Genomic DNA, 26,409 nt, shown 5'->3' on the forward strand with positions numbered 1-26,409 from the left:
GTCTGTCAGAGAAATGTAGCACAGCAGGAGTAAAGGAAGGAAGGAAGGAAGGAAGGAAGGAAGGAAGGAAGCTTTTTCCATCTCCTCCTTCCTTCTATTCATGGAAGTGTGACACTGCAGAGTGTTTACTATGTAATTTTGAAAAAAGTAGTAAAGATAAATGATGTCAACTAATGGTACCACATGGCCCTCACCTGGAAGTGGTGATAATCTAACCGCTGGACAGACAAACATGGAACCAACAGAAGTGCTGATGTGAATAAGTGAAAGGGATGGGAGAGGATTGAGAAAAAGGAAGAAAAGTCCAAACAATTGGCAAATGCTTCCTGGAAATAAGTTCTGCCTCTAAGGCGTGTTTCTACCTCGGTGGTATGACCGGGACTCTAAGAGTCTGAACCAAGGTCAGGTGAGAAAGACCCATGGGTGACCTCAGCTGACCTGGGGGGCAAAGCCTGTGGGAACCGTGGCCCTGAGGGTGGGAGGGAGCAGCTGGTGGGAACAGAGGCTGGGGAATTCAGGTGACTGGCTGTAAAAGAGGCGATAATGTGCCGTGACCAGAAAGGAAGCGACTGGGAAGCTCCAGAATGGGTGGAGTGAGGCTGAAGTTCCAGCACAGAATGAGTCTATCTGCAGCGTGAGTGTGAGCTAGCAGGTAGGAAAGGTGGTCAGGAAACCATGACAACAGTGTGAGACCCGGGAGTGGAACGCAACAGTGAGCTCAGTGGAGGACAGATGGAGGTGAGCTTTGCAAAGAAGGCAGACAGACATGAAAACTGACTAAATGGGGTGGGTTAAAAAAGAACGTTCTAGGCATGTAGCAAAAGAGGAGATACGCAATGTAGAAATTAAAAAGTGGACTTTGTGAAGGAAAACAAGAAATTCTGTTTTTTTGGGTATTTTTGCTGCTTTCATTTGATGGCTAGATATATAATTAAAAGCGTCACAAAGGAAATAGAAGATGCGCTGCCGAAGACAGAGCTTTTCAACGCATTAACCCAGTGATTCTCTGTAAGGCTCAACAGCAAGGGGTGCTGGGAAGAAAAAATAAGACGTATCTGTATGTCAGAAAACCGGGGATGTTGACGCTTGGAACCATGGTTATGTTTCACACACTCCCAAAGAAGTAATTAAGATCAATGAGGATTGGGGTGTGTCCTCCAAATGCAAGGTAAACACAGTAGCAAATGAACCTAGCTGTACTGCCATGGAAAAACATAACCACACTGCAGAGGGTAGGGAGGAAAAGAGCTTACTAAGCGACTTTGAAAAACAGTATTTTGATTGTATACTGTAAAACCAAAGACAACAAGAATCATAAGTTCCTGTCATGGGTTGGCAGTGAGAAAATGTAGAGTTGAGTCTTTCAAAGCCAAGTCATTTTAGGTAAAGAAAATATTTAATTTCCAAAGAGGAAAAAAAAATGGGCTTCTGGACTAGGATTGAAGAAATAAGTAAACATATTTTGGATAATGAGATGCAGGTCTCTCACTGTCAGAGAAAATGGTTCCAAGTAAGGAAAGGCGGAGGAGAGGCAGAATGAATGCTGTGTTGTTCGACAGAGGTCAGAGGTTTCAGCGTGATGTGACAGTTATGTTTCTTTATGTCTACACACACACATACATATATAGAGAGAGAGAGAGAGAGAGAGAGAGAGAGAGAGAGAGACGGAACATGGCTATAGACATGTGTGCACACATGGGTAGGTGCACATATATGTCTGCTGAGAAGACCTAAAAGAAACAGTTGATCCAGCACTGCCGCAAGGAAAACACAAGATGAGCCAGGAGCACTGTGCATTGCCAGAAAGCAAGGAAGCGCTCCAAAAATGATGCGATGTGTCCAGAGTTACACAGAAACCAAACTGAAGGAGCTCCTAACGGCCGAAGCTGGAATAATTTGAGCAACAAAATAAGTAATGACAGTATTGGATGATGACTCACAGAATAATATAACTATCCATGACTCTGTACCAATATAAATAACTGAATCAATAAATGAGGCGGGGGAAGCACTCTTCCTGACAGAATTCTAATGAATAAACTTAACAGGAATGAGGAAAACAGAAAATCACCAGTAGGCAAACTCCACAGTAATTATTGTTGTAGGCAAGACCCACTGATGGATGGACACAAGTGGGTAAAGGCAAGAGGAGAAACAGAATATTCTCAGTTTCAAAACAGCTCCCACAAGGTATCTGTTAACTACAAAGAGAAAAACTGTGACCTCATAGTGGAGAAATATGCAGATATCACTTTATCCAGGTGACTGAGGTCACCACCACCAGCAAGGAGACACGTCTGGGTCCTCCTGCACCCTCAAGATGATGCACCGAGTGGGGCACAGTATCATTTTTGTGGTGTTCTTGCCGAAAATGCGTAAGCTCCATTTACTCATGAGAAAATATCAGATAAACCCTACCTGGGGGACATCTTACAAAATAAGGGATGACTAATACCTCAAAAGTGTCAAGTTCATGAAAAAACCAAAGAAGGTGGAGGAACTACCACAGACTGGAGAAAACTAAATACGACATGGGTCCTGGATCCTGAGCCAAAAAGAGACATTAAAGCAAAATCCAAAATCAGGTCTGTGGCCCAGTTAACTAGGCTGGATTCCTAGTTTTGGTCACTGAACCAGGGTCATGTGACACGTCACATCAGGAGAGCCAGGTAAAGGGGTACAGGAATTCTCAATACTAGTTCCGCAGCTTTTCTCCAAGTTTAAAATGATCTCAGGACTTTCCTGGTGGTCCAGTGGTTCAGAATCCGCCTTCCAATGCAGGGGACGCGGGTTCGATCACTGGTGGGGGAACTGAGATCCCACAGGCCGCGGGGCAACTAAGCCCACTGGCCACAATTACTGAGCTCGCGCACCTCAACTAGAGAGCCCGCACGCTGCACACTACAGAGCCCATGCGCCCTGGAGCCTGCGCATCACAAGTAGAGAGAGAAAACCCGCATGCCACCACTGGAAAGAAGCCCACGCACCACAGTGAAACATCCTGCATGCCTCTGCGAAGACCCCGTGTGCCGCAACTGAGGTGGGCCGCAGCCAAAAAATAAATAAATAAAAATTAAGGGAAAAAGAAATCTCAAAATGAAAAGTTTTTAAAAATAAAAAATTGAATGTTGTTATAGATAGGTAAACAGCTAAAGAAACTGAGAGTGTGAAAAAAGTTACCAGAGAAATAGGCGAAGTCAGAGAACTTCTGTGGGGGGAAAAAACCCCTATTAGGGGGCCTTCCCTGATGGCGCAGGAGTTAAGAATCCACCTGCCAATGAAGGGGACACGGGTTCGAGCCCTGGTCAGGGAAGATCCCACATGCCGCGGGGCAACTAAGCCCGTGTGCCACGACTACCGAGACTGCGCTGTAGAGCCCGCGAGCCACAACTACTGAAGCCCACGTGCCGCAACTACTGAAGCCCGCGCACCTAGAGCCCGTGCTCCTCAACAAGAGAAGCCACCGCAAGAAGAAGCCCGCGCACCACAAGGAAGACCCAGCGCAGCCAAAAATAAATGAATAAAAATAAATAAATAAATAAATTTATTTAAAAAAAAAAAAAAAAACCTGTTAGGCAAATTGATCACCTGTGAACAAAGGGACCTTTGATTTATTGAAAAAAATCTACTGAAGAAATATAAAATCATCCTTCGTGTAACTGTGTGTAAAATTATAATAGCCAATCTCATTCTCGTGAAAATAAAGGTATTTTTATTTACATTGGTTGACAAGAAATTCTTTTGGTCAAAATCAATGCCCCCACCACCCAAATCACTTTTCAGGTAAGCTTCTCTTGTGATAATTAACCCTCAAATATTTAAAATGAGAACTTCAAATTTCACGTGCCCGTTATTGTTCAGAAAAAAACGAGACAAGGTCATTTTTTGTCAAAGGTCGTCTCAAAAATAAAAAAAAAATCCAAAACTCACACCAATAAAATAGGTCCATATATAAATGGTGCTTTATTAAATCAGAACTAAAAATATACTTAAAGCTATTTGTAAAACTAAAATTCAGATGAACCAAAGGACCTAACGTCCTTCTATTAAGATTATAGCGCTTTTTGAAAAGGGAACAAACATTAATAATTAGGCAGTTAATGTAGGATGAAAAGGTCCTCGAAATCTTCAAAGCCAAAGATGGGATCCGTAAAACAACAGCAGCTACACTTTGAGATGGAAACTCAAATAACACAACTACGAGGAATGTTATTTATCATTTCCTCTCAAAATTAGTAGTGTTTTCTTGAGACCTGAAACACTATCGACAATTGCGGTAAGTTTTCAGTATCCAGTCCTGAAACCTCAACCATTAGGAGAAGCAGGCAGCGCTGCAGCTGGAGCATCGGAGCATCCCACTGCTTCGTGTGGCTGCTTCCCATCCTGCCTCCCCGGCCCTGGTTTCCTCCCTTCCCGGCACTTCCTTTCTGTCCAGCAAGTCCACAGCGCTGGCCTCTGCACAGCTGCACAGCCGGGATCGAGTTTCTCAGGTTCCACGCACAAAGATACTCCTGTTCAGAGGACGTTGTGTCCGGTTTCTTACCCCGCAGATAACACCTCCCGCTCTGGAGGGAGGGGACAGGACGACTGAATCCTGCATCTGAGGGCCCCATTCAGCACATTATTTCCTGCCGCTTTCTAGCGCAGTTGCCAATCCACAAAAGCACCTTTATTGAGGCATTCAAACTCTTCATCTGGGTGCCAAAAATTCGATAGGCTCCTTTTCACTGCTTTACTTAACTATCTTTTCACAAACGGTGGGAGTTTTTCTCTTACTTGAACAAAACCAACATTCAAGGCCTCCTCTTTCCCACTTTAACTCACCACGTGACCTTCTCTGTTTGCATCAGCATGTGGATTATTTGCAGAATGGCAATATGAGATGTAACCCCACAAGAACGTTCCCTAAAAAACTAACAAAAACAATAGTGTTCAAAAAATTAGAGCAATGTCGCCAACTCCTGGCAGCCAATACGCGCCTTTCATGTCCCAGTTCTGTGAAGCATCAGAGAGCGAGGACACAGGCCACAGAGAACCCAGGGAGGGGTCAGGGTGAATGGGAAGCCCCGACAGGAAGCTTACTTATCTCTCCAGCTCTTCCAAGGAAGGCCAAGTGGCAGACTTCCATTTTTTTAGGCAGCGAGGGAGCAGGAAAATTTTACTCCTGGATGCAAATTGATTAAAAAAAAAAAAAAAATTCATTTTCCCTCTTGCTACTGGTTCTTCCATTCACTGACTCACAACAAGCCCCCTGAGGGTCAAGTTCTGTGCTTGACTCACAGAGGAGGGAGAGGAGGGGAGGGACCTCAAGAGAAGGGAAAAGGACAGATTTCCATCAAGGTGGCTTCTTCGGGTGGTGGGAAGCCATTAGAATTATCGTATCGTAAGTGAAACCAGAAGGTTGAAAATGGATCCTTCTCAGAGAAAATCGACTGCTGGGGGTGGTGCTGGGGTAGTTTTGGGAATGCCCACAGCCCACGGAAGGCAAATGGCCTCGAGAGCGGCGGGCCTGGGAGACCGGCTTCCGGAATCAGCTCTTCCACCAATACTGCATGGCCTTGGGCAACTGAGTCTGTCTCTAGAGGCTACAGCTTCCCTCCGGGACCAGAGGCTCCTTCCAGCTTGTATGGAGAGCAGGACACACAGGGGTTAAGAACTTGAGCCCTGAAGGCTGACCGCTGCTTTTAAAACCCCATGTTCCATCACCTACTAAGCTTGGTCAAGTTAATTTCTCTGTGCCTCCATTTCCCTATCATAACACAGGGATGATAATAGCATACACTGCCATTGGGGTATCTTGAGGATTAAATGTACAGAAAAGCAGCACAGTGCCTGGCACAGGGCAAGCCCTCAATATATCTTACCTGTTATTACTGTTACTCTTCTGAGGCTCCAACAGTTCCTCTGCTGTAGGCTGATTACGACCCCCCCAAATTCCTAAGTTCAAGTCCTAACCCCGAGTACCTCAGAATGTAACCAAATTTGGAGATAGGGTCTTTAAAAAGGTGACCAGGTTAAAATGAAGCTGTAAGGGTGGGTCTTAATCTAATATGACTGGTGTCCCTATAAGGACAGGAAATCCGGACACCCAGAGAGACACCAGGGGTATACACACAGGGAGGATCATGTGAGGACAAGCAAGAAGGTGGCTGTCTGCAAGCCAACGAGAGAGCCCTCAGAAGAAACCAACCTTGCCCACACCTTCATCTTGGAGCTTGAGCATCCAGGACTATGAAAAAGTAAACGTCTGTTGTTTAAGCCATGCACTCTGTGGTTTTTGTTATGGCACCCCGGGGTGACTGGTTCAGCCTCTGCCCCCGTCTGATAACAATCTGCTCCATAATCTGGGACTGAAATGGTCCCATTAATTTTGAGACGGAAGCTAATCTATCTCTAAGAACAGAACTTAATATTCTTTCCTTCTAGTAAATTCAAAGTTTGACAGACCCAGGAGAAGGGGTGGGGGAGGAAAAGGATGCAACTGAATACACAGGGAAAAGAATACGGAATTCCAGAGCTGCCTTGCAACGCAGCCAAGGTGAATGAGTCTATTTACTGTCTTCTCGAATGTCTGAGAGGGCCCTCAGACAACAAACATGCTGGGTCCCCTGTCCTGAGCTTGGTCAGAAGACTTTTGGGAAAATGACGACCCCCTTGAATAGCTGGCCACGTGGAACGACCAAGCTGTCCAAAGCATCCCAGCCATCGCTGGTCAGACCATGCTACCATGCGCCTTGAAGGCCCAAGCACCGAAGCACGTCAGAAGATTCCAGGGCAGCCCCCTTTCTTCTAGACAGAGCTGGGCTGGGGGTGAGAGTTCAAAGGTCAACCTCTCGAACCCTCTGACTGACCCCCAGCCTCCCGCACTCTTCTCTTCCCTCCAAAATCTTTTCAGAGTGTCCGTAAAGGAAGAAAAATGTTACACTGGGGAGGGTTTTAAAAACAGCATGTTTCAAAATTCACTGTGAAATGTTCGTGATTGGAAAGTGAAGCCTCCATAAAGTATAGAGGTTATACGGAGACTTCAAAGCCCGTGACAAGCACGGACAGCACTGTCTCCGGAACGTGTTTCTCACAGGTGACGGGTGGCCTGGATTCGGAGGCAGCCTGGCTCAGGTGGAAAGCAAAACAGAAGCGCCACAAAGAGCTATTTTTAGACACACACTACGGGAGGTTACCCATTCCTTGGAAACTACGACCACTCTACATTTAGTGTCAAGCCCCTAATTTGCACCTCTTTGTCTGAGTCTGCAGTCAAATGCAGTCACTGGTGAAGCATTGTTTGCATTAATACTGCGCGCTCCTGTGCAGAGCTCTGTGGGAAAACGTCCAAAATCTCATCTCACAGGAGTCACACGGAAACTTCTGGTGTCATTTACATGCATGATTTTAAAGAGTACTCTCACTCAAAGGGGAGAGTTTCTTTTTTTTTTTTTTCCTAGGTGGGTAAGATGAAATTAGAGAGCTCAAGGGGTTCGGTACAGTGCAAACATCACGACCCTGATCAAGAATAAAAAATATGTAAAAGCAAGTGTCATTAAACAGCATGTTTACTGTGATTTTTTTTCTGATGTGATTAATTTATGATGCAGGTGACTCTTCTTCAAAAGTCTGTTTTCCATGAATGCGTGTACCCTTCAACCCACCAATCCCACTTGTAGAATTCCGTTGTATAGACAAGCTTGCATATGAGGGAAAAGACACATACACACAGTGATCCTCTGTGACCCTCTTTATAACAGCAGCAGACCAGAAGCGACCTGGGATGCTCAGCCTTGTAGTAGGTACTAACCTAAGCCACGTGCACATGGGAAGCTCTCCTGTCCGTGAGAAAGGAAGAGGCATGCACCTCTCCACGTACTAAAGTCATTCCTAAAAGGTATGGCTGAGCGACAAAGCCGGGGCAAAATACGCTACCTTTTATGTAGGGAAACGGAAGGAGGAATGAATACATGCTTATCTGTGCCTAACACAGATGTAGAAGGTGAGAATGAATAAAAATGGTGATCTATACGTGGCCAGTGGGACTGTGGGAAGCAGACTTCTCAGTTTATACCTTTTCAGTTTTATTTTTGAACCACGCAAAACGTCTAAAAATAAGTTTTAAAATTTGTTATTTCTTCCCTTCTTTAGAAAGGAAGTTATGAATGTGGCGTCGCTGAAATCGTATGTAAAAGTTTTGTACCGATGTTCGTTCTTCTGGGACTAGGTACCACAGCTTCCATCAGATTTGACCAGGGACACATGATTCTAAAGCTTTCCGGGAGCGCTGCTTCGGAATCAGCCAGGATCTCTGAAGGTATTTTCCCTTCTCCTTGCCGTTTGCAGCTCAGCTATTAGGATCTACAGTCAAATCTTTCAAAATTCTGACTGCTGATGGGAAAGTAAGCTCTAGGCACACAAAATAATCACAAAATCATCTCACATTTCTCAGAACAGAGAAAGGAACGTAGAAGCCAAAGCCAAACACACTTTAGTTTTTCTGGCACACACTTGCCCATGGGTGCTTAGGTGCAGTTTTATCAGGTGTCCTCAGAACCACGATCTAGTAAATACTATCAGGAAAGAAGTGCCAACTGACTCTGACTGAAACATACATGAACATCCCCTCCAGGTACAGCATTTATTCATTTTCAAAATACTTAAGAAAACCAGCGCACTGAACAACCTCTTACCAAACACATCACCTCCCTGTAATTTTTCACAGCTTCTGCAGGCGCTAATCAGAGTTAAATTTAAAAGAGAAACCCCAGTTTGTTTAACAAATCGCAAAGTCTGGTATGCGTACGTGTCAGAAAGGAGGCAGTGAAAACCGTCGAGTCCACAGAGAGGCAGGAAGCAGACACCCCGCCCGGCCCCAAGTCACCCCGAACAAGACACGTTTCAATTCTCCCTGGGGATCACCTCTCCCCTGATTACATACCTTTCCCTGAACACTGTGTCATGACCGGCTGTGGGAAGATGGTGTTCGCATTCATTGTTTATGGCTTTGCTATATATATAATTTTTTGTGATCAGCTAATATGGATGGCGTCAATACCTGCTCATGGTTTTTTCCTGTTTTAATAAACACTTTCACGTAAAGTTGGCGCATGAAAATACCTCCAAAATGAAGCACTCAAGAGAGTCATGGCCTACTTGTGAGGCTCCGTAATTACATGCTGCATGGAAAGCGCTCCTTAATCACAGGCCTCGGGCTGATCCCCGAGCCCCGGATCCACAGGGCTCAGGGGAGAGACTAAGTCTTTGTTCTTGGTGCAACTGTCTGTTCCTCGGTTTTTCTTCCCACAGGGATTTACATAAGCAGCTGTTCAAACAGACGAAAAAGTGCTCTTTTCCAAGCTAATTAAAAAATATATATATACAGATCTTCCATTATATATATTCTTAAAGAACGTGTGGGCAGATACAGGTTCGAACGTCTATGCATTGGTGTGTCTGGGGTGGATGTGTTTTCTGATTAACGGGGACAATCTGGCACTAAGCAAATGTCTGAATACAGCAGAATCACAAAATATTCAACTAAAAATTTTAACATTACTAAAGCCTTTTTAATGCCTTACGTTTTCCAAAAACATACACGTCATTTAAAAAGTCATAAGCATTCATCAGTGGTAGGAGACTTAGATTCATCCTTGGGGAGGTGGGTTTCATGACTTGGGAAAGATGATATATTTGGGTTGAACAAATTTAAACCAAGTTTTCCCCAATATCCTTGAAGAAATGCAAGAGGCCTGGGACCGGGAGCTCCATTTTTGGTTGCACAGATTTCTATCGAAGGTAGAGAAGCACCTGAGCATCTGCAGAGATGCTGCTTTTCTGGGTGGCAGGGGGGCTGGGGAGAGAGCACAGGATGAGGCCTTGCCCCGTGCACAGAGGCCAGGCTTCCTCTCCCAGGATGGGGCGTCCCTCTGCCAGCTGGGCTGCATGGAGCGGATGCTGTCCCAGGAACTGGGAAGGTGGTCTGGATGGGGGTGAGGAATCTTAGTAACTGCTTGTATTCCGAACAGGGAAACCGCTTTAAAGTGCCCCTGAGCTGGGGGTCAACCAAAACCAGATGTCGGGCACAGGCTGGGGACGCAGATGGTGAGGCCAGGGCCTGGGATTCCTGCGGGATGACGCACCAGTGGCCAGCGGAGTCCTACTTTTCCACTATCTGCAAACCTCTGCTAAGTCCTGTCACCTGGTCTCACCTGTACGGCACGGGACCGAGGGGCACGGGAGCTGAGGGGCAGGCAGTGGTGGGCGCCACCCAGCAAGCAGGCAGAGCCACGACCTCACAGGGCCCCGACGTGGCCAGGGAGGCTGAAGAGGCTAGGTGAGGAGAACAGCCCTGGAGGGGGGGGCAACAGGGGCTCAGACGCACTGCAACTTGGGTGCCCTAATTTTATCCTCACCTAATGGCCGTGCCAGTGGTTACCCAGAGAATCAGATGTGGAGTTTATAACCTCCAGGTCTGGGACCGGGACACTTCATCCATTCGTTCATTCTAAGAAATTGCATGTGGTATAAATGGTATGTCCATTTTTCACAACTTTGAGCAGTGGCCCCATGGATTCATCTATGTAAGGTGTGTATCTTTAAAGTGAAAAACACAGAACAGAACTGGACAAAGCGGATCACGATGAACCGTACTCATTTATTTGCCTGTGAACACTGCTGAGACTCCTTTCCCCCCAAGTTACAGGCCTCGATTTTTCTTTTTTGGCTGTGCTGGGTCTCAGTTGCGGCACTCGGGGTCTTTAGTTGTGTCCCACGGACTTTCCTTAGTTGTGGCATGTGGACTGTTAGTTGCAGCATGCATGCGGGATCTAGTTCCCCGACCAGGGATCGAACCCGGGCCCCCTGTGTTGGGAGTGCGGAGTCTTACCCACTGGACCACCAGGGAAGTCCCGGTCCCCAGACCTCCATTAAAGCCCTCGTGCCCACTGTTCAGGGTCCCTTCTCTCCATGACGGCTGTGGGCAGAGGCTCTCTGCCCCTCGTCAACCCTGCTGTTTAAAGCCTGCGTTACTTGTACCTCCTCCATCACATTTATGAGTTCAGCACTATTACTGCACCCATGGCTCCTACTAAAACGTTTTAAAGTTCTTTCAGTGAGTTCCTATGAGGTTCCTTGTGTGTCTTTAGTGGTCCCTGGAGTTCATCATCTCATGGGGCCTTTCTCAGGTTACCCTGATGTTAGCCTTTGCGCTGAAACACTTGTTAACTGCACCCTCATCCCCCCGCCAGACTCACTGGATCCGTTCATTTTTTCCCGTAGGATTTTTTATTTGGTGAGAAGGGACAGGAGCGTCAGGCAGGAAGAACCCCCGCTCCCGTTACTTTACGACCACACCAGGGGGAGACAGAGGGGATGTGTGCACTCATCGTGTGTGCCCGTGCACACGAGCATGAGGGGCAACGCCTTGTGGCACATGTTAGGAAACCGGATTTTATCCTGGGACCAACAGCAAGACACTGAAGGAATAAGCAGGAGCACAGTATGACCGGATTTGTGTTTTAGCTGCAAGAAGAGGGGGAGAAGTGAGGCTGGGAGACTTAGTGGCAAGGAGGCAACGGTGGCGATGGAAAGGAGAATATGCTTGAAATATACACTTTAGATAAAGGTACCAAAATGTGGTAGGCATGCTCAAAAATGAAAAACAACACTATCATGATCCAGCAATTCCACGTCTGGGTGTCCTCCCCAATGCACGGGAAGCAGAGACTGGAGGAGAGCAGCTACTGACAGCAGACCCCAGTGTCCATCGACAGGTGAATGGACAGCAAACTGGCGTCTGTCCATACAGTGGAGTAAGAGTCAACCTTAAAATGGAAGGACATTCTGACACAGGCTACAACGCGGATGAACCTTGAAGACATTATGTTAAGTGAAAGAAACCAGTCACAAAAACTTGGGAGGACAGTCTAGTGACTGAATATGTGAGAGTCAAATATTCAGGCAGAGAGAAGGATGGATAGGGAAACCCTGGCAGAGAGTTTTGAGAGACAAGGAGGCAGCCCAAGGTGGAACCCAGAGAAAAACCTCCATTTCAGGTAGTTTCTCACGAAAAATCTCACCTTCCTAGTTTTCATTTGGATTAAAGAAAACGTCCCATTTCATTGATATCAATCACATATCACTGCATTTATGAAAGATAATTTCTGGGTCTTCTCTTTGACCTGATTTTGATGGCACCCACTTTGCTGTAGGTGATGTGGTAAACTGGAAACCACAGGGGATTATTTCTGGAACGTCGTTTTTCAGTAAGTGTGGTGTGCTGAGTCAAAGCCCCAGGGTGTAGAGGCCCAAGTGGTTAGCAAGCAACAAATTTTATTTCTCATGTTTTTGTTCCTCTGTTTTTCTAATGAAGAATTCAGAGGGGAAAAAAAACATGTTTTTAGCTTCTTCAAAGTGAAATGCAAGTACTGACCTATACACTATCCCAGAGAGAAAAACTTTATAAACAACTTCAAGAGAGGTTAAGGCTAAGGTTCCTAAGTGGGTATTTTCTCCTAAATATATCAACAGACTAGCAAAAACACAACCTGGCCACCTCATTGGGGGTCAGCATAAGGAAAAAGGGGAGGTTTGGAATTGGCCTTCATTCAGAAAGGCCTCATGAGAAACAGAACCTGAGAACGTCAGAGCTGGGGAGGACCTCAGGGACCACCCGTTTCCACCCACCTCAGGCCCCGGGTTGCAACGTCACCGAAGACAGAGATGGAATCAGAACTCGGGTCCTCCTGAGACAAAGCACAGACCTTGCAAGTTCAACACATCACCTCTTCTAAAGGCTCCACCATAAAACGTCACTCTCACCCCCGAAATGTCTTCTCTTAAAGCTGAATTTTAGCAAAAAACAATTCAGTGGTGGCTAAAAGCGCAACCCCAACTGGGCCAGGCCAGGCAGTGGAAGACCTCAATTGACAAGTGGCACCATGACAGTCACATGGGCAGTCTTTCAGATGCAGTAATCCGGGTGTGAGGACAGTGGAAGGACCTCCTTAAGACTGATGACAGATTATTGTTTCACCCTTAAAAAAAGCAAATACAGTCCAAAGGCTGCCACGACGCGCTTCAGGCATGCGTCCCGCAGGAAGCTCGGGATGCGACTCTGCCCGGTTACTGACCCGGGACAATCCTACTTTTACTGAGTATCTTCCACCCTCTCACCGCCAACTCTGGGCACTGTTGCCCATCCAGGGCCCCTGCACTGCTCCAGGGATGCTTGCTGGGTTACCCCCGAACCATGGAGCTAAGCCCTCAAACACTATCACGTATGGTAGTTCTGGCTGTGACGAAAGAGAACAGCTGACCTACTCAGTCTAGGGTAGCACCAAAAAGGGGATGTGGTGAATGGGCCTCGTTGGGAATATAAACATTTCTGATATTCCTGTTTACTTTCTGGGACCAACACTAAAGTAAATAAACAGAGAACAGTGACAGCTTTCCACGCTGAGACAGGAGGACAGAAAAATCCCTTGGATTTTCTGAGAGACTAAAGATAATTCCGTGACCCTGTGTGAGCAGCCTAGCAATGACCACACACGGGGGTTTGGGGGCCACTGCTTCTCAATCCGGCTGCTCGGCGGACTCACCGGGCCCCAGACCAGGAGAACCTCTGCGGTGGGAGGTGGTGTGAACCACACACACGCGCTGGAGGGGCACAGGGACTTGCAGAGGCCCCGTTCTGCTGACTGTGGCTGCTGCCTGCCTGCCTGCCGCCTGTGACTGAGAGGCTGTGAGAGGGGAGAAGGGCGGCCAGGGCAAGATGAGAACAAGATGCCAGACACCAAGGCTGCCCGTCGACGGACGCCGCTCCACGGCTGCCCTCCCGTACCGACCTTTCCCCTGAATCACGTCCACACTGGAGTCTAGCCTCAGACCCAAAAATATCTTCCTGAAGAACAAACTGTACAATTATACTTCTTGTTCGTTTTAATCAGTGATGTTCTATCCTCCCCCGACATCACCCAGGGAAACTCAGCATGATCCAAGGAGCCTGGGGCTCATAAATCCTAAGTCCTCGTGCTGTCCAGCAGACTTCCAACTGCAGCCACGCCTCAGAGCGCCTGCGACCCGGGCGGTGGTCACAGTGCGTAATGGGCCCCTCTGGGCTGACCTATTTATCCTCACAGCCACACTGCGATTCTTAAATATCACACACAACCAAACACACAGACATTTAATCTCAACAGGCATGTTTTTCACCTGGAAACTGAAGGTGTTTGGATTGGGGAGTTGTGAACAAATTGAGGCACTAAGGCTGAGAAAACTGTGGGACTAGAGATTAGCGAACGTGCGTGTTCCTCCGCCTGGAAGGTCAGAGCAGCAAGAATCACAGACATTTAAGGAACCAGATCAACAGCGAGTGACCAGGGACGAGACATCACGACACCCCCCCACCCACCCCCCGGCGCTCCGGAGCTCTGCAGCGTGTGAAAGGCCAGATGGCCCGCGCGCGCGACCCTGCGAAGGAGGCCTGGAGGGCGCGGGGCGCCCAGTTCTCGAAAGGAGGGGCCACACTGGACCCCTCCCTGCAGTGGCCCTGCGGCCCAGCCCGGCTCTCAGACGGAAAGGACTCCGATTGAGCCGCCGCGCCAGCAGAGGCCGGTTGAGCAGCAGCCCCACTGGCCCAGCGCGCGGCGGTACGCGAACAGCCCGCGGTCCTCTGCACACGAGAGCCAGGAGGGGAGCTGTGGCGCCGAGCAGATGCCCTGGGGACCTCCTGCTCCCCAGGGGGGCGGCGGCCTCTTTCCCGCAGTCCCTGGGGCTCGTTCTGGACCCTCGCCCCTTGCTGCCCCGACTACCCGATGAAGACTCTTCTCCTAGACGGAGCCGCGGGTCACTGCCCGATCCCTTGGACTTGACCGTGCACAGGAGGCTCTGGCAGAGGCTCGTCCAAGAGCCCAAGGAGGATCCTCCCTCCCCCATCTGCCACCCAAGTCCCAACACTGCCAGGAACAGGCCACCTCAAGAGCTTCCCTGCACTACAGGAAAAACAAAAATTCGGAAAAGGAGGAAAACAGTGCCTAAGGCTCCGAGCCCCAATCTATGAACTGACTGTTCGTCCACAACAGGTTCTACTCAACGAAGAGACACCTTCTCAGTACGCAGAGGGTTTGTGAGGAGTGACGTCTCAGGTGCCGGAAAGTCACAGAACGTCAGAGAGGAGAGGCTGTGAATGGTAGTCAAGCCAGAAGACAAGCACAAACCCAACCTCTGCAGGAAGTTTTCAGGACAAAGGCAAGTGTGATAAATACACGGTTCTTTCTGCTGGGCTAGCCTGCAATGGCGAACACCAGGAAGCAGAGAACACACCACAGGAAAGGCACACGTGAAAAGAAAACTTTCAGAACAAACGTTATTTGTAGCTTAAGTTCACCGGGGCTCCTCTGCATATAATGGACGAACTTGAATAAAACGTTGTACTTCCTTTTCAACTCAGACTCAAGGACTTAACTACATTATGCAACTCTGGGAACACCCAGGCGATGGGCCAACGGGTAGCCCAGCACCAGCCGCTATCTGAACTCAGAACTCGGTACCACAGCCGGGCAGGTCCAAGGCTGCTGGCACGCAGGGGCAGCTTCCCCGTAATTGCAAGCAGATGCCTCAGCTTCGGGGCAAAATTGGGAAATTCCCTGCCTTTCTCTTTGGACCCCTGGAGACACCACAGCCTAATTCTTCCAGCTGCTTACTGAGGTGATGATACAGTCACATTTAGGCCCCGAGGGATCCGGAACATGGTCGGGCCTGTAATTCCCGAGGGGGCTAGTCACCAGCTATTTCCTGTGCAGCTTCACTTAGCTCAACGCCATGACTAACCCCTCGGCAGCCAGAGGATGGTCTGCAGGACGCGTCAGGACGAATGTAAAGAGGGCACAGGGGCTTCCCTGGTGCGCAGTGGTTGAGAGTCCGCCTGCCGATGCAGGGGACACGGGTTCGTGCCCCGGTCCGGGAAGATCCCACATGCCATGGAGCGGCTGGGCCCGTGAGCCATGGCCGCTGAGCCTGAGCGTCCGGAGCCTGTGCTCCGCAACGGGAGAGGCCACGGCAGTGAGAGGCCCGCGTACCGCAAAAAAAAAAAAAAGAGGGCACAGCTGACCAACGGAGGGAGCAACTGGAATGTTCCAAAATTAAAAGAACTGGAATATGCAGAGTATAGTGGAGTTCTCTCAGGAATGGTAAACCAACCGCTGACCCCCAGATCTGGAAGAATCGGCCATCTGCCAGCATGGCAGAAAAACGAAGACTGACCTAATGCAGTTTGAAGCATATAAACTCTATCCATTCTACATTTTTCTAGAAGCTATAGCTCAGTGTTTCTGAAAAGGTCTTAAAGGCTCAAATTAGCTCCTCAGTAAGATGAGAGATTAAACCAGCACCGTCCAACAGACACAGTGCAAGCTGCGTATGTAATTTAAATTTTTCTAATACCCATCATTTAAGTGGTAAAAAGAAACAGGTGAAATTAATTTTAATCATACATTTTATTTAATCCACCTTATAAAGTATGTTATAGTACCAGTTTGCAATGCCTATAAAATAATTACACATTCTTTTTTCATGGTAAGTCTTGCAATCCAATGTGTATTTTGCACCTGCAGACCAGCTCAATTCAGACAGGTCCCGTTTCAAGCCACATCAGTCCAGCAGCAACCATGTTGGACATTCAGGATGCAGAAGCTCGTTACTGACCCATCCAGACACACGTGGAAAAGCGGCCTTGCTACAGTTGCCGGCCTCTAAAGGAGTCCCCAGTGCCAAATGCTGTTTTGTTCAAATACCCTGTTATTTCAGTTGAAAAGCATTTTTTTCAAAAGCCACCTCTCTTGTCACAGCTGCAGACCCCTGATACTGAGCCCTGCCTGACTTGGCCAGCCTCCCCACTGGGGGGTCCAGCTGCATTCCCTCTCCAGGCAGGGAACCTGGGGAGTCTGGGATGCCCCAAGACACTTTATCAAGCTATAAAGACAAACTCTCAGAACCTGCATGCTTAACTGTCTAGCACTGAACACTAACCAAATAAAGAATCCACAATGTGAAAACCTGATCAGGAAGATGCCGAGTCTGGTCCCACCTCCCCTACCTGTTTCCAACACCACCTGGAGGAGAACAGCGTCTTCTCTGTCTCCTCCATTTATGAATGGCACTGGCCCCCAACAACAGCCCCCTTGTCCTTCGCTAACCAGCTATCTTATTACGCGGCCTTGGGAAATGAGGCGATGCTTCATTATTTCTGAGTGACAGGTGAAATCCTTATTCCATCTCAGCTCCAGATGGATTAAGGAGGCCCGGAGACACAGGGATAACGGACTGGGGCACGAGTGACCAAGAGGGATCGTACCTATTATGAGGCTGCAGGAAGCGGGGACAGAAGCACTGGGCATTTCCAGTAGGACCGTCATTGCCATCCACGCCCGCGAACTCCTACCTTTGTGGTTGAAGATGCCCTCCATTTCCATGCTACTTCTGGAGTGGGCGATGCACAGGGAGCCGCAGGGGACCAGGCCTTCCACCGCGGGGGACCGGTCGGTGGTCCGCACCAGACACCAGTCAGGCTTGTCATGGGGCCGCTCCAAGACTTCCACAGTCTGGCCGCGGCGGATGGTCAGCTCGGTGCTGTTACAGGCCGTGAAGTCGTGGATCACCACTGTCAGCTCACAGCCGCCGGACAGCTGGGGAGGGAGGGGACAGGTCAGCGAGCCCAAGCCACCGGCCCTCAGCAGGCGAGGCTGGCGCCTGGGCCGGGAGCTCAGCTCCCATTCCACAGCTGGGTCAGAGCACTGGGCACCAGCCGAATGAGGGCTCTCCCGTTTCCCTGTCCCTTAATTTACGTCCCTTTCGAAACACTCGAACGTTTACTTTTTCACATTCTAATGTATAATAATGATTTTCCGTGTGTTACACTGTCAGAATCTGATGGGTTTCCATGAGAGTGTCCAACTACTTTTGTGCCTGAGACATATGTCCCTTCTCAAAGAGTGCCACATACTGGTGACCCTTGAACAACGTTGGTGGTTAGGGGCACCGACCCCCCTGCACGGTCAAAAATCTGCGTCTAGCTTTCGAATCCCCCCAAACATAACGACTGGTAGCCTACCGTTGACCAGAAGCCTTACCAATGACATGAACCGTTGACTAACACGTATTTTGTATGTCATAAGTTTTACACACTGTATTCTGACAATAAAGTATGCTAGAAAAAAATATTATTAAGGAAATCATGAGGAAGGGAAAATACATTTACAGCACATATATGTACTCATTGAAAAACAACGCACATATGAGTGAACCGGGGCACTGCATCCGTTTAAAGGTCAACTGCACTCATTTTTAAACTTAGGGCAAACTAGTAAGAACTCTGCTTGTAGACCTTTGGGGGGATTGTTGCGAAATACGGTGATAAATCAGATGGAGGTCGGTTCCGGCCTGGTGAGAGCGGTGCGGCCGGGGCAGCACCTGTGCCCCCCCCCCCCCCGATCGAGAGGACAGCCGCAGAGCAGGGAGCGCAGTATCCGGAAGCACGGGCAGAGCACGCCCTTCTCTCTCCAAAACCCTTCCAGAGCCCTCGCCAGCCCCCAGGATACTCTCTAAAGCAAGCTTCCCCGCCCCACACTGCCGCCACGCACCCCAGCTCCGCCCGGGCTCCCTCCCCGCCCCAGGCCTCAACACATCCCTCCACATGCTGCGTGGACACCGGCTGACCCCTCACGTGCCACATGGCTTCTGGCCTGAAGGGCCTTTCCCTCCTTCCCTCCTCTCAGCTCACTCCCATTTTCTGTCCGAACTCTTCTAAGTCTCGGGCCCTTTGAAGCACACCCAGGAACTCTGTAAAGAGCACCAACTCCATGATCTCTGCTTGGAAAACAGGTGCAGGGCCTTCTCACGACCACTTGCTGTGCATCTTCCCTTAGACCGAACGCTCCTTGGGGACAGCTCACAGGTATGCTCATTATCGCCCCTCTGTAGGAGATCCTTGTGACCAGCTCCCCGTCCTTGGCCCACCCGCTCTGGCCCTCCAATCCGGGCAGCCCCAGGCTCAGACTGCATGCCGTAGCCTCCGTGCTGGGCACTTCCGAGCAGGCATCCGGGCCTGCTGCTTCCCCAGCCCTTCAAAGCAGTGAGTCTGGGACGTGACTCATTACTCGCCCTCACATCTGTTTCTCTTCCAGCGTTGCCTTTTGGGTAACGGTATCACAGTCAACCGCACTCCTTTGCACCCCTGAAACACGGTCGGTCGGATTCTAGAATGCGTTTCTGACTTCTCCCTTCATCTGCACGCCCACACCAATCACTTCATCTGGATTTCTGCACTGGTCCCGAGTGCCCTGCCCGATCCAGGCTTTCCTTCCAAACCACCTGAACACTGCTGCCACAGTTCCCTTCTTAAAATGTTCACACATGCCATCCTCCTGTTCAAGAACCTCAGGCACACATTCCTTGGTATAAGACGCAACGTTCCCGTCACCGGGTCCTAGCCCGCCTCCCCGGGCAGGCTTCGTGCTTCTCCGTGCTTCAACAGCCCAGAGCGGCCATGTCCTCCTTCTGAGGTGGGTCCTGCATGCCCTGTGTCCGTGAGCCCTTCTGCTTGGAGCCCTCACCTCCCCAGCTGCTCTCGTCTCAGCCCCCGTCAAATCCCTCTGAGAAGCCGCTCCTGTGTCTACCGTCCTTAGCACTCTGTCCTTGAACAAATTACGTCTCAAGTCTGACACGAGCCAGGCTTTGGGTTGTGCGTGTGTGTGTGTGTGTGTGTTGTGTGTGTGTGTGTGTGTGTCCTCCACACCAGAAAGCAGGTTTGTGTCATTCTTCTGCGACCTTTCCATGCCCAGTGTGTGAGGCCCCAGGTGCCAAGGGTCGGCGCACAGCTTGTAAGAGGAAGCTAGCAGCAGGCTTTGTACCCAGCAAGTGGTCACACATTTGCTGAAGTGAAAAAGGTAAGGTAGGTTTGCTGTAAAAATGAGCTGTCTGAAAACCAAAACAAAACACGGGCTCTTCCTCTGTGACTTCGGGAGTGAACTCTGCCTGTGTGTTTCCTGTCCCCCCTTTGGGCATCAGCACAGAGACCACAGAAGAAGAGAAGACGGTCGCCGGACTGAGCTGCGATGTGCAGGAGGAAGGGGCGGCCAGGCCTGCTGCCGGGAAACATCCTGTTCCAGAGAGGCCACCCAGCCCCACCCCCGGCAGAGAACTGACTCCTACCCGGGCTCTCAGCCCTGCAGTGTCCTCGGCTGCCTGCCGGCCCTCTGTCACGCTCCATGCTCTCCACTGCCCTCCTGCCTTTCCAGAGAAAGTCCAGATATTTAGAATAAGAAACACATGTCCACTTGACAACCACAGAAAGCAAAACAAAACAAAACTCTTCCAAAATAAAACAAATATCGACAAAAGGAATTGTCTCTGCTGGGCCACAAAGGACATTTTCCCCAAGTGACTAACCCCCTTCTAAATTTTACAAACTTCTCTTTGGAAAAACTACGCTGAATCTCACACATTTCTCTGTGAACACTCGAAGATGCTAATGTTAAAAGGTCAACAACAGAGGCCCAGCCCGGAGAAGAATTTTCCTCGTAAAACCCCACGTTATGGAAGTGGTTAATCCCTGTAACGAAAAGGAGGAATGTTTCCCATCCCAGGGAAAATGTGACCCGTGAACAAGCCCCATGGGGAGCCCAGCCTGCCGAGGCCCCTCAGGCCTGCGCTCCCTATGGAGCCTTCCCTCGGCCCGAGCCGCCCGTCTGCTGGGCCCGCTCGTGCACGTGGTCCCCGCGTGTCACCACCCCGGCCCTGGGAAGCTCCACTTCAGACGTGTTCCCTCATCACCGGCCTGTGCTGGTCTCCTTCTCCCACTGTAGGAACTTTTCAGGCTGCTCGAAGCCACGTGGTGTGTTCTGGGGGTGGGGGAAGGGTGGGAAGGGAGACAGCGGCTGCCAAGAGGAATGAGGCTAGACTTTCTTTCTGGCGCTGAGTTTTCAGCCCCTCACAGAGTAATCAGAACTATTGGAAACATCTGTGCACTTGACAGAGCCTGAGAAACGAAAATCAAGCCTGTTCTGACAAAGAATCGCATACTGAGTCAAAATTCTTTCTCAAAGCCTTTAGAGAGTTAGTAACAAAATCTAGTACCAGAAGAATGTCTTCAAACAGTGCTAGAAGTATCATTAAGAAAACCATATCTTCTTGGCTCTACCCCTAAGAATAAACTGACTTTTCCCATAAGAATCTCCTGCACAAATCTATAAGGGGAGGATTAAATGGGCGTTTTCTAGTCCAGAGGAGACAACCCATGGATTTCTGCTTCAGTGTTCGCCTTTGAATATTTTAAACTTATTCCAAAGCTTGTCTTTAAGACCAGGCTTGTTAATTAAAAAGACTTTTTTTTTTGTATAAAAGACTTAAAATAACTATTTTCGAGTATCAATGCAAGTCATTACAGCCTTTTACGTAGAACTGATCTCCTAATTAGAAAAAGGTTGGGTTATCCTCATTTATTGTCAGTGACATTTCTACCCCTAATGACACAATTTCTTCACTATGTTGAAAGTGTTACCATTCCATTTATCTAGTTTAAAAATTCACTTTTCCTTTCCAACCATATTTTGTGAAAGTTTTCTCATTATCTTTTTCACATCTCTATATTTTATGGACTTGTATCACGGGCTCCTTACCACAAGCATTTGGTTTAGGATTGCAATTTATGAAAATCTCAATTTCCATGACTCACATTAACTCTTGTGACATTCTCATCAGAAGATATTCTTTTCCCAATCTTTCTGCTTTTCACCTTAAAAAAATTAAATGTGGTGACTAAAAAGCATGACAGTAAAATGGCCTTAACTGGAGCAAGGACCGTGGATACTATAATGAAATGCCTCCTCCAAGACCAGCCGCGGAAGGGCTGCTGGGGAGAACGCCAGTGATGCTGATGCACGGACGATTCGCAGAACCAAACCAGGGCCCCCTTGCCTGAGTTCTCTCAATGACTGAAAATGAACAAGTTGCTGTGTTTCACCCAAAAGAATGAAATACTCACCTGGTCGCAGGCACGTGAACCTTCAAAAACCGTCACACAGAACAGAACTTTCCTTTTTACATTTTCTGGAGGAACCACGGTATATTGTTTTGCTTTGCCTGAACCCAGTTAAAGACAGTAACTGAAGCAGAGCCGTGGCTGGGTGCTTCTCACCCACCGCTCGGGCTCTGGCATCCCCTCCCTGGAGCTCTGCAATGAGGCATGTCTACTTTACGAGAACATACAGTTCTCGAGAGACAACAGCAAACACCTGATGTGAATGAATGGCTCGCAGATGACTTCTGGGGCGGGTTCCGCCAGAGGAACAGGGGCTCTTTACAACTGACACGCAGATGGTGTAGTCCTCCCTGTGAATGAATCTGCTTCGAGAAGCTAAGATCAATTGCAGGTGGGTGTCTGGCCAACTTTCTGAGAGCGCTTCAGAAGGAGAGGGGGAAGCGGTCTACTAAAAGCCACCTACTTCTATGGAATAGAGTGTACCAACCCACAGTCACATCCTACAGCCCAGCACGGTGCAGGCACTAGAAGGGCCTTGCGGTTTTGTGCAGGCTTCACACAGAGCAGACCAAAGAATGGCTCCTCGCTTAAAGGGGACTAGAAAGTACAGCTCCGTGAATTACCAGCTCCGTGGTTACAAGAGAAAGGCCACCACCGGCAGTCAGAACAATTCCCCAAGGAAACGCATTACCCCAGCTTCTCCCTGGGCAACTTCGCGGAGGCCGGAGGCTTGGGCTTCTCAGTGGCCGTCCTAACCACGGGACCATCAGGCCCCTTGCTTACCCCAAACTCAAGGCCAAGTTCACAGGAGAAGCCGTCACAAAATCTGCTGCTGGGTTTCCAAGAGGACCACTGTGAATCTCTCACAGATTGGGGTACAAAAAGAAATCTGTCAGAACTGAAAAATGGTTAAGCTGGCAAAAATGTTGTTTCTTACCACCCCTCCCCCAAGAAAAAGAAGAAAAGAACGAAACAAAAGGAAACAAAAAAAGAAAAGAAAAAGAAAATCTGTGAGAAAAAACGTTTTCAAAAGCAGCAGCTTACCCTACCCAACATTTTTACCCAGAAAAGAAATACTGAGTATAACATTCAGGGAGGTTAATCCTTTCCTCTTTGCTAATGTGATCACACGCTGGTTTTGACATGCAAATATCCCTTGGAAGCCTTCCTTGACTGGGATACACATGAGGTGCAGTGGAAAGTTAGATGTCAAGAAGCTAAATTTAAAAGATATATTTGAAAAGGCAAACTTTAAGTGTAAAAAGCCAAGCAGATCAGAGAGAGGACAGCTCCCAGGTACCAGGCCTCCAGGCTCAGCAGCAGCTGGCCTGGACCAATGCCACACTTGTCCTCACTGAACATTTTAGAACGAGAGGCGCCGAGGGCTGAGCCACGGGGCATGAATGAAAAGCTTCGTTGGCTGAAAAGCAGAAACACGAATGAGGCTCAGGAAGCAGTCAGCTGGACCCCACCTGTACTACTTTCAATCACAGGCCCTGGAAAGCAAGACCCCTCTTGGGACAACTGAGCCCAAAGGAGCCTGTTTGCTGTGTTTCCTGGGTCAGCAGCACTTATCCAGAAAAGTTCATTTGAAAGGCCTCTTTTTTTCCCCCTGACAAGCTAAGGTATGACAGCCAGGTAACCAGCCGACTGGGTCCCTCACCCAGAGGAAGAACAACCAGGATAAACCAACAGCCTCGAGTCTGAATCAAAGATGGGCCGCCACTGTCAGCAGTGACTTTGACCAGTACTGTAAAACTTACATTGGAAAGCACTTCCCGATGCACCACTATTTTTAGAAGCACTTTGTTAACAGTTATACCTCAAGTTGTAGTTTTGAAAACTCTGCCTCTTCTTAGAACTGAGGCTCTCTGCTCTAGCATGGGGGATTTTGTTTTTCTGATTGAGTCAAGTTAGCAAAGGCTGCATTCGTTCTGTGGCTTTATGAGAGCACTTCAGAAACGTGTTAAAAACTACAAAAAGCCACAGTCACTTAGAAAGATAGAGGGAACCCATGCCAGGGGCCACCCTCGCCAGGCTGCCAGCGGGGAGGGCTTTCTCTGCTTGTTCCTGTGGAACGGCACCTGTCCTGGGCTGCACAGGGCTCGATGCCCTTGCACCTGGGAAGGCACGAACCGACCTCGTGAAGAGCACGGACTCATCCTACGGCTGATGCGGTAGGATTACAGGGGAGCGGCTGGGAAAACGTTTCAAGCAAGAGTCTCCCGCTTCCTCAGAGGCTGCCCATTCAACACGTGATCAGTATTCAGCTGTTGAGCCACCAAGACGTGCAAGTCAGGAACTGAGTCTGAGCAATTTACCCTTAGCACAGCTTCCAGCTCCGAAGGGACACAACTAGCTTCTAAATCCACCGCAGGCAGGAGTGCTCAAGGCCGACGTGCAGCGGGTCTGCAGCAGCCAGTAACGAGGGAGAATGAGGCAATTTTTGAAATGAAGACACAGTGACCGTCGACATCTAGGCAGTGCTCAGGGCGTGTAAGGCACTGTTCCAAACGCACGTTTTTAATGGTCACAGCCCTGGCGGGGGGGAGTCGTACTGTCCCCTGTTACAGATGAGGAAACCGAGGCAAAGAGAGGCTGCTGGGGAGCACCTGCTTGTTCTTAACCATCTCCTGTTGGACGCTAAAATACTTTGCTTACTCGACTCCGTTACCCTCTGGGCAGAGTCGGGACCCTTAACTGACGTCCCGGGATTAAAACTATGTGCTGTCCCCAGAAAGGCTTCTGAACGAAGCGACTCAACTTCATGCCCACGCGGGCAAACCTACACGAGGCTCTGGGACACCCTGGCAAGGGCAGCGGGCTGGGCAGCGCCTTGAGCCAAGGCTCCCTCCTGCTTCTGGCAGCTGCGGGCAGAGGGGAGAGGGTGAGCCTAGGCGGGTGGCACACAGCGCCAGGTATGTGAGGGATGGGGCTGAATGCAAGCACGAGGCACTTCCTAAGTAGGCTGAATGCAGGCTTCCTTTCTCCAGAACTTGAAGCCAGCCTCATCTTAAGACGTATTAGCATTAATGACTTTATATACTACCTCAGCGCTGCAAGTTATGTAAATCCATCCAAGTTCCTATGGTGCAGGCTGTCACTTCACAGAGGTTTATTGACTTTTTAAACTACATAAATTTCATATCCCCAACACAGTGCTATATATACTTCATGAAAAGTAACTGAAACCATTTATCTTTTTAAATGTGTGAATTCATATACTCACATCACAAGCTTAGGGGCAAAATTCATGCCAAGTATCAAGTCTCAACTGAATTTCTCGTTCATTACAAATAAGCACAGCTCGGCTTCAGACCTAGAGAAGGCTCACACCTGGCCCCCTGCTGCCTCGGGCCGCTTTTCCACAGCCTGCCCTGTCTGGCCTTGGTTATTTTTTTCATCCTGACCTCAAGATGGTTTGTTCTATAGTAGTAGCCTATATCTGATTCGCATACTTTCTATTTTCCTTATAATATAAATTTTTGTTATATGAAGCAAACCACAGACTAATAATGCATACAGAAGGAAAAAATACTAAAAATGCTTCTTTAATACGCCAAAATATTTAGTTCCTCCTCAGCTCCAGTGTGAAATAACAGGGTCTAGACCCCGCCAGGTAATTAGATCCACATTCCGTTTCTGGCTTCCGCTCTCTATTCCGGGTGGCCCTGCGAGGGTCACCTGGTCTCCCTCGTCCTCGCAGTGACCTGCAGGCGTCCCCTCCCAACATCAGGGAGACAAGCTCAGAACAAATGAGACAAGAATCTGGCAAGCATTTGATTTCTTTGGAACCCAAATTGTATTTTCATGGGATCGCTTTATCAGCACAAGCACCGTTAATAAGGGCAAGAATCAGCGCTACACTTACATCTGGAACAAAGAGATGGCAGCTTTTAAAACCGACGTTTGCAAAGAAGGAAAGGTGCTCGGGGGCCCTGTGGTCTGTATCTGCTAACAGTGTCCCTGGAGAGAGGGTGTCTCCAGGCCCCTCCTTACCTGACTCTTCTAAAACCCTGTACCTCATCTGAGAGTTACTACAGCACTGGGCAGACAACTTCTCCTCAAGAGTTCTCCAAGAGGCCAAGCCGAAAACATCCCCCCACCCGGTTTCTGAAATGGAACCAAACTCCACGATAACAACTAACTCATAACAGACATCATAAATTAAGTCAGACAGGCAGAATATGGTTAAGTAATTTCCCTTGCCAGATCTATCTGCCCATGTCACCAGAGGCTATTTAAACTTGAAATATGTAGGGTGGAAAGAACCTTGGGACATATGAAAAGTTACTGCCATCAGAGATAACAGGGCTTTCTGTTTAAGCCTAGTTCAGAGTAACAGTGCATTTTACAAACTGACTCCATAAAGGATGCAGTTTCTTAAATGT

At 48.7% G+C, this 26,409-nt stretch overlaps 1 protein-coding gene across 6 annotated transcripts in view; it reads right to left on the bottom strand.

Annotated features, from left to right (window-relative positions):
• TRIO (trio Rho guanine nucleotide exchange factor) overlaps window positions 1-26,409 on the bottom strand; it is a 374,356-nt gene that overhangs the window by 62,204 nt on the left and 285,743 nt on the right. For 5 of the 6 annotated variants that reach the window (XM_032626733.1, XM_032626732.1, XM_032626734.1 and 2 more), the window contains one exon: window positions 17,423-17,666. In XM_032626733.1, the coding sequence (XP_032482624.1) occupies window positions 17,423-17,666 (244 nt within the window). Of the gene's footprint in view, window positions 1-16,534; window positions 16,777-17,422; window positions 17,667-26,409 lie in introns of those variants that run through there. The other variant, XM_032626738.1, reaches the window with a different exon arrangement.

Source organism: Phocoena sinus, chromosome 3 (genome assembly GCF_008692025.1).
Source record: "Phocoena sinus isolate mPhoSin1 chromosome 3, mPhoSin1.pri, whole genome shotgun sequence".
NCBI classification, from domain to species: domain Eukaryota; kingdom Metazoa; phylum Chordata; class Mammalia; order Artiodactyla; family Phocoenidae; genus Phocoena; species Phocoena sinus.